Source organism: Crocuta crocuta, unplaced genomic scaffold (assembly GCF_008692635.1).
Source record: "Crocuta crocuta isolate KB4526 unplaced genomic scaffold, BGI_CrCroc_1.0 scaffold28, whole genome shotgun sequence".
In the NCBI taxonomy this organism is placed as follows: domain Eukaryota; kingdom Metazoa; phylum Chordata; class Mammalia; order Carnivora; family Hyaenidae; genus Crocuta; species Crocuta crocuta.
The window spans coordinates 8,008,654-8,018,776 of record NW_027533256.1 but is presented as its reverse complement, the minus strand read 5'-3'; the positions used below and the strand labels follow the sequence as shown (position 1 = coordinate 8,018,776).

The window sequence follows — 10,123 nt, the reverse complement described above, 5'->3', positions numbered from 1 at the left end:
CCGGAGGAGGCTCCCCGGGTGGGCCGGCCCAGGCCACTTCCTCTCTTTGTTGTCCCTCTGCTTTCTTTTCCTTCTGAGGCTTAACTTGAAGACGACGTCAACATCACTGGCAGTGTGTGGAGTCATTTGCTGCGGCTGAGCTTGTCTCACGGCCAAGATGATCCTGATACTGCTGCTCGGTCTCGGGGGGCCCCTAGGCTGGGGGCTGCTGGGGGCCTGCGCCCAGGCTTCAGGTAACAGGTTCTCTGATCCACATGGCCCAAGGCCGCCTGCGGGCTGGAGGGCAGAGGCTGAGGACATCGGCAGGGACCCCATCAGACGGTAAGGAGGACCTCGACCTTGGGGGAGGTTGTTGTAAAGGATCTGAGTCCCAGCTCAGCCAGAACAGGGTCTCCTGGGACCTCAGTTATCCATCTGTGAAATGACCTAATATTATGCACCTGCTGGGGCCAGCTGTGAGGCTGAATGAGGTGCCTGGCGCCAGGCTCGCTTCAGGAGGCCGCCACCCCTCCAAGCCCAGGCTGGGCACCCCAGGGCCCAGGCTAAGAACCAGAAGAAGTTCTTCACCTGGCCCACGACAAGGAGCAACCTGGAGGTCGGGCAAGTGCATTTCTTGCCATCAACCACTTAGCATGGGGTGATGAGGGGCAGTAGTTCCAGAAGTTTCCAGCTGGTCTGGCAGTGGCTCCCCTTCTTTGAAGTCAACTGACAGGTGAGCCTAAGTGAGGCTGGCCTCGCATAAGTGATAGAAGACAGATGCTCCTAGGGACTGAATTTTTATTCAAGTGCCCAGGAGGACTGGTGTGGGTCCTCAGCCTAGCCCTGAGAGACAAGCAGTGAGCAGACAGGGTACTCTGCCCAATTTCCAGAACAAAGAGGAAGCCACGGCATCCAGTGAGTTCTGCTTCAGTGCCCTCCTGGAAATGGGTGGAATGGTCTTGTGACTGAACCAGGACACCATCTTCCAGTCTGTTATTTATCCAGACTCAGGTGCCCCTGCTGATAAGGTGCCGGACCTGTGGGCTCCTCCCCGGGGTGCTCCAGTCAGGGCGGCACGTGTCTTTGTGGGTCCACCCTGGGGCCAGGCACTGTGCAGGTGTTAACTCAGCTAATCCTCCTAACAGCCTGGCTTACAGAGAGGAACCCATGGCTCAGAAAGACTAAACACCTGACCCATGACTGTACAGCTAAGAGGATCTAGAACCAGGATCTAAGTCTGACTTCAGAGCTCATGTTCTGGTTCCTGAGCACTCAGAGGCAGCCCCAACCCTCAGATGCATTTAACATGCCCACCACACCCTCGACCNCACAAGTGGGTAGCATTTGTGGTTTTTTGCAGTTGAGAGCTTGTAGCCCAGAGGAGTCAAGCATAGGGCTGGAGGTCACACAGGAGCAGGGTGGAGCCCAGGCCACCAGTCACTGCCATGGCTGTGCCTCCTACGCCTGATCTTGTTGTCAGAGCACAGGGCCCTGGGTACACTCAGGGAGCTCCCATGCTGGACACTGAGTGGCCTCAGTCTCCTCTGTCAAAGCCCCTTTCCAAGACAAAGCCCTGCAAAATTCTCCCCCAGAGTGGTCGGTCATATTCAAGGCCGCATTCAAGGTCTCAGAAAGTAAGGATGCCAAGAACACACCCTCCTTCCCCAGAAAGCCTTAAAGACTTAAGGGGCAGTCAGAGGTGGGTTTTACTGGCATTTAAGTGTCCCAGGGGACAGTGGCAACAGTACATGCATAATTCAGAAAGCTCCAGCTAACAGCCCTTTCCCTGCTAGAGGCTCACTCTGCCTTCCACATAGCCCCTCCCTTTGCCCCCAGGGAGGCAACGGAAGTGGGAATCTTCTCCACATTTCCAGGAGTGGGGGGAAGGGCGTTGCTCAAAGTCACCCTGAGTCAAGAAAGGGGGAGGGGAGGAGGGTCCAGGCTTCCCAGCTCCCATTAAAAGCTCCCAAGGGATCAGTGGACATTCTTCTGACTAGGGCAAGGGGTCAGCGGGGGGGCCATGTCAGAGGCCCAGGGTGGCCCAAGCCCAGCTGGCCCCAGGAGATGAGGGTGCAAGGAGCGCCCAGGCCCGAGACCAGGAGGCAGCGAGAACAATGGGTGCCTCAGCGAACTGAGCTGGGGGCTCGGGCTCAGAGGGCCAGCGTGAAGCTGCCAGGAGCTAGAGGAAACCAAAGCAAAGGTCAGGAATGTTCCCAGGGCTTCTGGGCCAGGGGCCTGTACTGTGCCAAGGGGGTTGGGCTGCCAAGGGAGGGGGAGCGTGGGCAGGGAGAATAGCTGGAGCCTGAGGTTTGGGCAGGTCAGGAGAGAAAGTTCCTGGGCAGGAAGGGTGGGCGGCACCGCTTCCGGTTCCAGGAGTTCGAGGTGGAAAGTCCCAGTCACTCCCTGGCAGGCTGGACTGGACCCAGCGTGCCGGGGCACAGGCCTTCTGGACCCTCGGCAGCAGTTCGGAGCAACGAATGGAACTTTGTTGTGAGAGGGCGTTTCTCACCCTCGGCACTACTGGCATTTGGGACATGCTAATTCTTGGTTGTGGGGGTGCGGGGCTGTGCGGCGTACATGGCAGGGTGTTTAGCCGCATCCTCGGTCTCCACCCACTAGATGCCAGTCGCTCCTCCCCCCTCCCAGTGGTGAAGACCATAAAGGTCTCCGAAAGTTGACAAATACACCTGGGGGCGAAGCCACTTCACCCCCTGCTGAGAACCATTGATTCAGAGAAACACTTTTCCCCAGGCCTGAGCCCAAGCTGCAGAAGTCCCAGGGAGCCCAGCATGGGGGTGAGGTGGGGACTGGAGTGTCTGGCCCCAGACCGGTCTGTGAAGGTGGCCATCTCACCCGCGGTCCCTGAACTCTGGGCCCATCAATTTCGTGGTCTCTCTATCTCCCCGCCCCGAGTTGAGTGAACATTCTTTGCTTACAATCAGGGCCAGCTCCAGAGACATGTGACCTGAGCAGTCCCACAGGGCGCACCCACAGAAGGGCCCCACACTTGGTGTAATCTCTGTCCCGTATTTTTATTTTGCACTGGACGCTACGGATTCTGCAGTCAGTCTCGTGTGAAATATCTACTATCTGTCCCTCTGCAGAAAACCTGTGTGACCCTCTGGGTTAGAATCAAACCTTCTAGAAAGCTTGTTGAGATGATCAGAAACCCCTGCCCTCCCTCACTGGTCTCCACAGGCCAACTAGTTTCAACTATTTAGATGATTCCTTTGGTGTTTGTCTCTGTGTCTCTAACTTACATGTTTATAGTGCTGCTTTTTAGGGAAGTAGCATTATCAGTGACTCAGCTCTCATTCCCACTCCATACCCCCACCCCAACATGCATGCATAGATGTGCAAGAGCACACCTGTGTGCATATACACGCACGTGCGCGTGTGTGCATGCACACGTGCACACACACAGCTGCCTATCCATCATCCGCCCATATTGCCATTTTGAGTGATGACTGCCCATCATTGACCTGGGCTCGCCTGTACCACCTTCCTGGGGACTCCCTTCCCCTCAGTGCTCTCATGGAAGGCCTGTCTCCTGATGCGCTGCCTTCCTCTTTCTTGGTACCCTGGCTTGTGTCGGTGAGGCACTTCGGGCACAGTGGTACCCTGTCCTGGGCTGTGACTTAGAATGCCCCAGAGAGCTTTAAAATGTTGAGGCCCAGGCCTCAGTCCCAGAGAATCTTGCTTCACCGACCTGGAGTAGAGCCTAGAGGCTCTTCTTTTGAAAGTGCCACACAATGGTTTTGGTGTGAAGATTTGATGGCAAGATTGCAAACCACTGCTCAGGTAGCTTCCTGGTGAGGGGTCCTCGGGGAGGGGGCAATGCTTTGAAACCTAGTGTGTTGAAAATGTCATTATTCTTGCTTTCTTTGCTTTGATTGATATAGTTAGACTGGGCATCGGATTCTAAATTGGAAATAATTTTTCCTCCATATTTTGAAATGTTTTTTTAAAATTGTTTTTCATGTTTATTTATTTTTGGGAGACAGAGAGACAGGGTGCAAGCAGGAGAAGGGGCAGAGAGAGGGAGACACAGAATCTGAAGCAGGCTCCAGGCTCCAAGCTGTCAGCACAGAGCCCGACGCGGGGCTCGAACCCAGGAACTGGGATCATGACCTGGGCCAAAGTCGGATGCTTAACTGACTGAGCCACCCAGGCGCCCCTTCCCTCCATGTTTTGAAGCTCTCCACTGTGTTCTAGTTTCCAGTATTGCTGTTGAAAGGCTCAAGGCCATTCTAATTGCTGGTGTGTGTGTGTGTGTGTGTGTGTGTGTTGATTTTTCTCTCTAGAACATATAAAATTATTTTTGTTCCCAGAGTTCTAAAATTTCATGATGATGTGAGTTTATTTTCATCACATAGTTGGGTAATAGTGGGCCCTTTGCATCAAAAAATTCGAGTTCTTTACTTCTGTAATACTTGGGTTTTTTCATAAACGATTTCCTTCTTCTATTCTCTTTCTGGAACTCCTGTTACTCAGATGTTGGATTTCTGTCGTAGACTCTGGGTCTGGAGTTCTCTCTTGTCCAGCAAGAGAGCAGATGCAGGATTAAAATGTGAGAGAGGCTAATGTCTGGAAGGAGACAAGAGCCCTGAGGAAAGGTCCTTGCTCCGTTGTTATTAGGATCAGAAGGCTTACAAGTGTGACGGACGTGCACAAAGAGACAATGAAACCGTGAAGATACGCAGTGTGAGGGCTTTGGGTCTATACAAAACAGATGCTTGTTTATGGGGGCCTGAGGCATCATGTCTGTTTATCTTAGCTTGCTTAGGGGACGGACACAGAGCATACTACCTCAGGGTCAGCCGGGCACCATTCTTTTGCTGATTAGCTCTGGGCAACTTCGCCTGCTGCCGTCTACAGCCCTGTTTACACCTGTTTACCTGTTTTGGTCCTTCCTTCCTGTGAAAGCAGCTTTCTGCTGTTGTACTAAGTTGGGGGGTGTTTCCATCCTGAATACCGAACCTTGTTTACTATTATTGGATGCTTTCATCCTGAGGTTTCCTATTCCTGTTCCTTTGTTCTATACCGGGGGTGCTTTGCCCTGATTACCTAATCTTGTTTACCTAATCTTGGATGTGTTCACCCTGGAGCTTTCTATTTCTTTCTGCCTTGTTAACCCATCGGTACAAACTCAAGGAATTCCTAGCTTATTCGCCACAGATTTCCAACACCAGTCTTCTGTTTTTCTGAACTTTCCTCTCACTGTTTTCTCTTTCGCCCTTTGCTCTTCTCTGGGGGGAGATTTTTTAACTTTACCCTCTAACATTTGTATTACATTTCTTTTGCATTTCTACTGTTATATTTTTAATTTCCAAGGGTCCTTCTCAGTCTCTGTATGTTCTTCCATTAACATTTTTTTTAAATATTTATTTTTGAGAGAGAGAGAGAGATAGTGCCAATGGGGGAGGGGGCGAGAGAGAGAGAGACAGACAGACAGACAGACAGACAGACAGACAGACAGACAGAATCCGAAGCAGGCTCCAGGCTCTGAACTGTCAGCACAGAGCCTGACATGGGGCTCGAACCCACAAACCGCAAGCTCATGACCTGAGGCGAAGTCAGACGCTCAACCGACTGAGCCACCCAGGCACCCCTGGATGTTCTTCCATTTTTTAAATAGCTTCCTGTTCTTGTTTCTTGGATATAGTAACTTCTCTTACAGATCTGAGGCTGTTAATACAAATTTGGGGGACCTCTCTGCATAGTGTTCTTTTCTCCAAGTTGATTTTTTCCCAATTGTTTGTTTTTGACCTCCCACTTTCGTACTAGAGATTTTTCCCAGGAGTCATCTTGGACATCTGCCCACTTGAGAATAGACAGAGAAGCCTGTTGGAAGCTGGGCATGTGGATGGGTCTTTCTGACCTCTATTGTCAGAATGTGCTCTGCTGGTCTATTTCACTGGGGGACCTCCTGATATTCTTGCTTTTAGGTCTTTCCCCCTGAGTGGGGTCATTTTTCTGACAGGCTTTTTCAGTTTGCTGTCAAGAGAGTAAAAGCTGGCTGCCAGGCTTTGGGAGGCCAAGTAGGAAATCAGGCTGGGGGGCTCAGCCCCCAAAACAGATATGGGCTGCCCTACCCAGCAGGATCCTGGTGCGGTGGTGCCTGGTGGCCCCAGGACAGAGACCAGGTCCAGAGAATAACGTCCTAACCTGACTGCCACTCCATCCCCAAGGCCCTGGAACACCGCCTCCTAATATCTGACAAGTGTGGCCACTTCTCTCCATATGCACTGCCATCACCCATGGAATGTGCCAGCATCTCCCACCTAGATCCCTGATACAGCCACCATAACTTGCCTCTTCCTGGCCTTTCTGTACCCTGAAACCAAGATGGCTCTTTCATGTTACTTTCCTGCTCAACTCCCTCCGCAACTTTCTGTGCCTTCAGGACACAGTCCCGCTCTTCAGTGGGAGCTCAAGGCCTCCACGGTCTGGCTTCTCCTTACCTCAGCACCCCCTTCCCTGCCCCAACCCTCTGCATCTCAGTGGGCCACACACCTCTGTCACAGTTCCTTGTGCCAAGTTATCACCTCCTTCTGAAAGTCTCCCCAGGTTCTGGTATCTTCCACACCATCTGAGATTGCCTGCTCTTCCTTGGGCCCCTGGAGGGAAGGTCTGCTCCGCCATATTGGCGCTGAGTGCTGTTCAGCTTGGGCCCAGCACCCAGTACCCAAGAGGTGCTGAGCTGAACTGAACCCTGGAGGTCACTGCCACTTGCAGCTCTGGAGAGCTCGGTCCTGGGAGCTGACTGCCAGGGGAAGGACCCTCTGACCTATTCTACTGGCATCAAGCCTGCCACCGGGTCAGTGAGCTGGGTGTGTCAGCCATGAGTACCCCCTGCTCCTGGGACTTGCAACAACACATAAGGGTATAGGTGTAGATGGCGAGGCTACCTCTCAGGTGTTCAGGAAGCTGAATGTGACCCCCAAACCATCCTGTAGGACCTTCCCCAGAGAAGGGACCGCGCAGCTCAGCTGCCTTCTCCCACATTTGTTTGAAAGTCTATTTCCATAATGGCCATAATGGGGACTGGCCAGGGAGCAGGAGCCCTCCCTACAGCCTGGGCTGTGGTGAAGAAAGATGTGGGTGGTGACGGGGCAGGGCAACAGTGTTCCCGGAGCACCTGCCAGGAGCCCGCTTCAAAGCACCTAGCTACATAGGTGACCCAGCCACCCGCTTGGAGAAGGGTGTTATAAGCTCCATCCGATAAGTGGGGGAGTGGAAAGTCCCCAAGTGCCTCACTCAAAGTCAGAGTGCCAAGGACTTGAACCCAGGACTCTCCAGCCCCAGCAGCGCTATGCTGCTTCCCTGGCACCAAGAGAAACAGTGAGAGACCTCGCTGGCTTTGTGTGACTTTGGGGTGCTCGTCAGCCTCTCTGTGCTGGCCCCTGGAAGCAGCCGAGCAAGTGCCCTAGCAGGCAGGATCTGTGGAGGCGAGGGATGAAGAATGCAGAGCGCTCCCTTCTCCCCTTCTCGGGCTAATGGATTCTAGAATCCCGGCATTGGGCGCAGCGGGGAGGCAGGGGTGGGGCACCAGCACAGCACTGCTGTTGGCATCTAGGAGGGGTCATGTGAGAGCCGGGTGTGTCAGCAGCTCTCTCCTCTGGCTTGTTTTTCCAGTAACTGGTGCCCTTACCAGAAGTCTAGGCTGGTCACCTATGTAGCTGCTTGCAAAACGGAGAAATTCCTCGTCCACTCGCAGCAGCCATGTCCACAGGAGACTCCGGACTGCCAGAAAGTCAAAGTCATGTGAGTGAGGGCAGGATGGGGCAAGGTGGGCCATCCATCCAAGTCCTGCGCTGGGTCACCCTGGAGTCACTGAGCCGGCCTTCTTTCCCCAGGTACCGCATGATACACAAGCCGGTGTACAAGGTCAAGCAGAAGGTTCTGGCCTCTGTGGCCTGGAGGTGCTGCCCAGGCTTTTGGGGCCCTGACTGCCAGCACCACGGTAGGGCTCCCTGTGCCTCCCCTCCTTCCGCCTCTGCCCCAGAGGTCAGGCAGCTCCTCTGACGTGTGGGGTCGATATCTGTTGCCTCCTCTCTGCAGATCCCACGGCAATCCTTGAGCCTGAAGATCCAAGTGATGGCTTCCAGGAGTCTTGGGAAGGGCCAGCCGGCTTTGAAACCGGTATGCTGCTTTCCTAGAGGGTGCAGGAGGGGCAGGCGGGCAGGCAGGATCCACGTGCCCAGAACACTTCAGGAAAACTCTGGGCCCAGGAGTACCTGTATCACCCTACGGCCCGCACCAAGGAGGCCAGCGTCCAGGGTCCCCGGTCACTGCCTCTTGGCTAAGCACACACACCCTTTTCCTTGACTGCATTTTCCCGAAAGGATAGCTTCCTCCGGCACCTTCCTTGCCCCTTGAATGGGACAAGATCCCACGGTCTGGAAGAAGCTTCCCCACATGCCTCCTAACCAGGGCCAGGAAGTCACGCCAGCCTTGGTGTGTCTAGTCAGCGCAGAACCACCAAGAGGTGCCAATTGTGAGACCTATCGAGGCTGGACCATGGCCGGGGTGGCGAATAAATTTCATCATGCGGTGAACTCCTACCTTTAGACAAGAGCTGCCTAGAATGGCGGTGAGTGGCCATGTCCACACAGCTGAGGATGAAAGTGTGCGTGATTGACCAGGGACGTCTGGGGGGCGGGGTGTGCCAGTGAGGGCGAGGGCTCAGGCGCCATGCATGTCCCCTTCTGGAGCTAAAGGCTTCTGAGCTCCTGTTCACAGGACATCAGCACACATCTTCCTGATATTTCTAGCTGAAGCTGGAAATTTCCTTCCCCGCACCTCACGATCTGCCCAGACCTGGGGCATGAGACCTCGACACTTATCCCTTGTGTGTCTTCAGGCCACCCGCATGTGGAGACCGGCAACACCATGGTGCTGCAGGAAGATCTCCAGAATGATATTCACCAGGTGGCAGACAGCCTCCCAGGCCTGTGGAAGGCCCTGGAAAGCAACCTCACAGCTGCGACCATGGAGGCAAATCAGACGGAGCCTGGTGAGTGGCAGGCTCCAGGGGGTGAGGAACAGCTTGTTTGAATCCGAGGAGAGGCGAGGGAGGGAAGGAGAGGAAGGCGGGGCAGGAAGGCCTAAATCTCCGAGGAGCCCCCTCCGCCCCGCCTGGGCAGGGGTGAGTGCTCCTGGCAGGGCTTGCATGAAACCGAGTCTCCGTTGCAGAGTTCCGCGGCAGATCCCCGGAGCAGGTGCTACTGCCCCACATGGACGCCTTCCTGCGAGAACATTTCAGCCCCATTTGGAGGAGCTTCAACCAAAGCCTGCACAGCCTCTCCCAGGCCATCAGAAACCTCTCTCTTGACGTGGAGGCCAACCAGCGGGCCATCAGGGGGGTCCGGGAGAGCACCGTGGCCAGGGCTGACTTCCAGGAGCTCGGCGCCAAATTTGAGACCAAGGTGCAGGACAACGCCCAGAGAGTGGGACAGCTGCGGCAGGAAGTGGAGGACCGCATGCACGCGCAGCGCCTCTCCCTGCAGCAGTCCCTCTCCGAGGTCCACGCCGATGTGGACGCCAAGCTGAAGCGGTTCCTCAAGGCCCAGGGGCCCGTGGGCACCAACGGCAGCCTGGTCCCCGCGGCGGCGGGGGCGGCGGCCAGGCCCGAGCCCGAGAGCCTGCAGGCCAGGCTGGGGGAGCTGCAGAGGAACCTCTCGGCGCTGCACGTGGCGGCCGGCCGCAGGGAGGAGGAGTTGCGCGACACCCTGGCGGACATGCGGGCCACCCTGGCGCAGCACGTGGAGGAGATCAAGGAGCTGTACTCGGAATCCGACGAGACCTTCGATCAGATCAGCCAGGTGGAGCGGCAGCTGCTGGAGCTGCAGGTGAACCACACGGCGCTGCGCGAGCTGCGGGTGATCCTGATGGAGAAGTCGCTGATCATGGAGGAGAATAAGGAGGAGATGGAGCGGCAGCTCCTGGAGCTCAACCTCACCATCCAGCACCTGCACGGCGCCAACGCCGACCTAATCAAGTACGTCAAGGACTGCAACTGCCAGAAGCTCTACTTCGACGCGGACGCCGCGCGGCCCCTGGAGGAGGCGCAGGTGGGCCTGGACGAGCGGCGGCAGCCCGAGGGCTCGTCCCTGCAGGCCCTGAGCGGCCCCGGGGCCGC

The 10,123-nt window shown here is 55.5% G+C and overlaps 1 protein-coding gene across 1 annotated transcript in view; it reads left to right on the top strand.

The window, feature by feature from the left end:
- MMRN2 (multimerin 2) overlaps positions 1-10,123 on the top strand; it is a 16,532-nt gene that overhangs the window by 559 nt on the left and 5,850 nt on the right. The window contains exons 2-7 of the mRNA XM_077746456.1: positions 79-321; positions 7,618-7,746; positions 7,839-7,945; positions 8,044-8,124; positions 8,846-8,998; positions 9,178-10,121. Of these exons, the coding sequence (XP_077602582.1) occupies positions 158-321; positions 7,618-7,746; positions 7,839-7,945; positions 8,044-8,124; positions 8,846-8,998; positions 9,178-10,121 (1,578 nt within the window). The 5' untranslated portion in view covers positions 79-157. The remainder of the gene's footprint in view (positions 1-78; positions 322-7,617; positions 7,747-7,838; positions 7,946-8,043; positions 8,125-8,845; positions 8,999-9,177; positions 10,122-10,123) is intronic.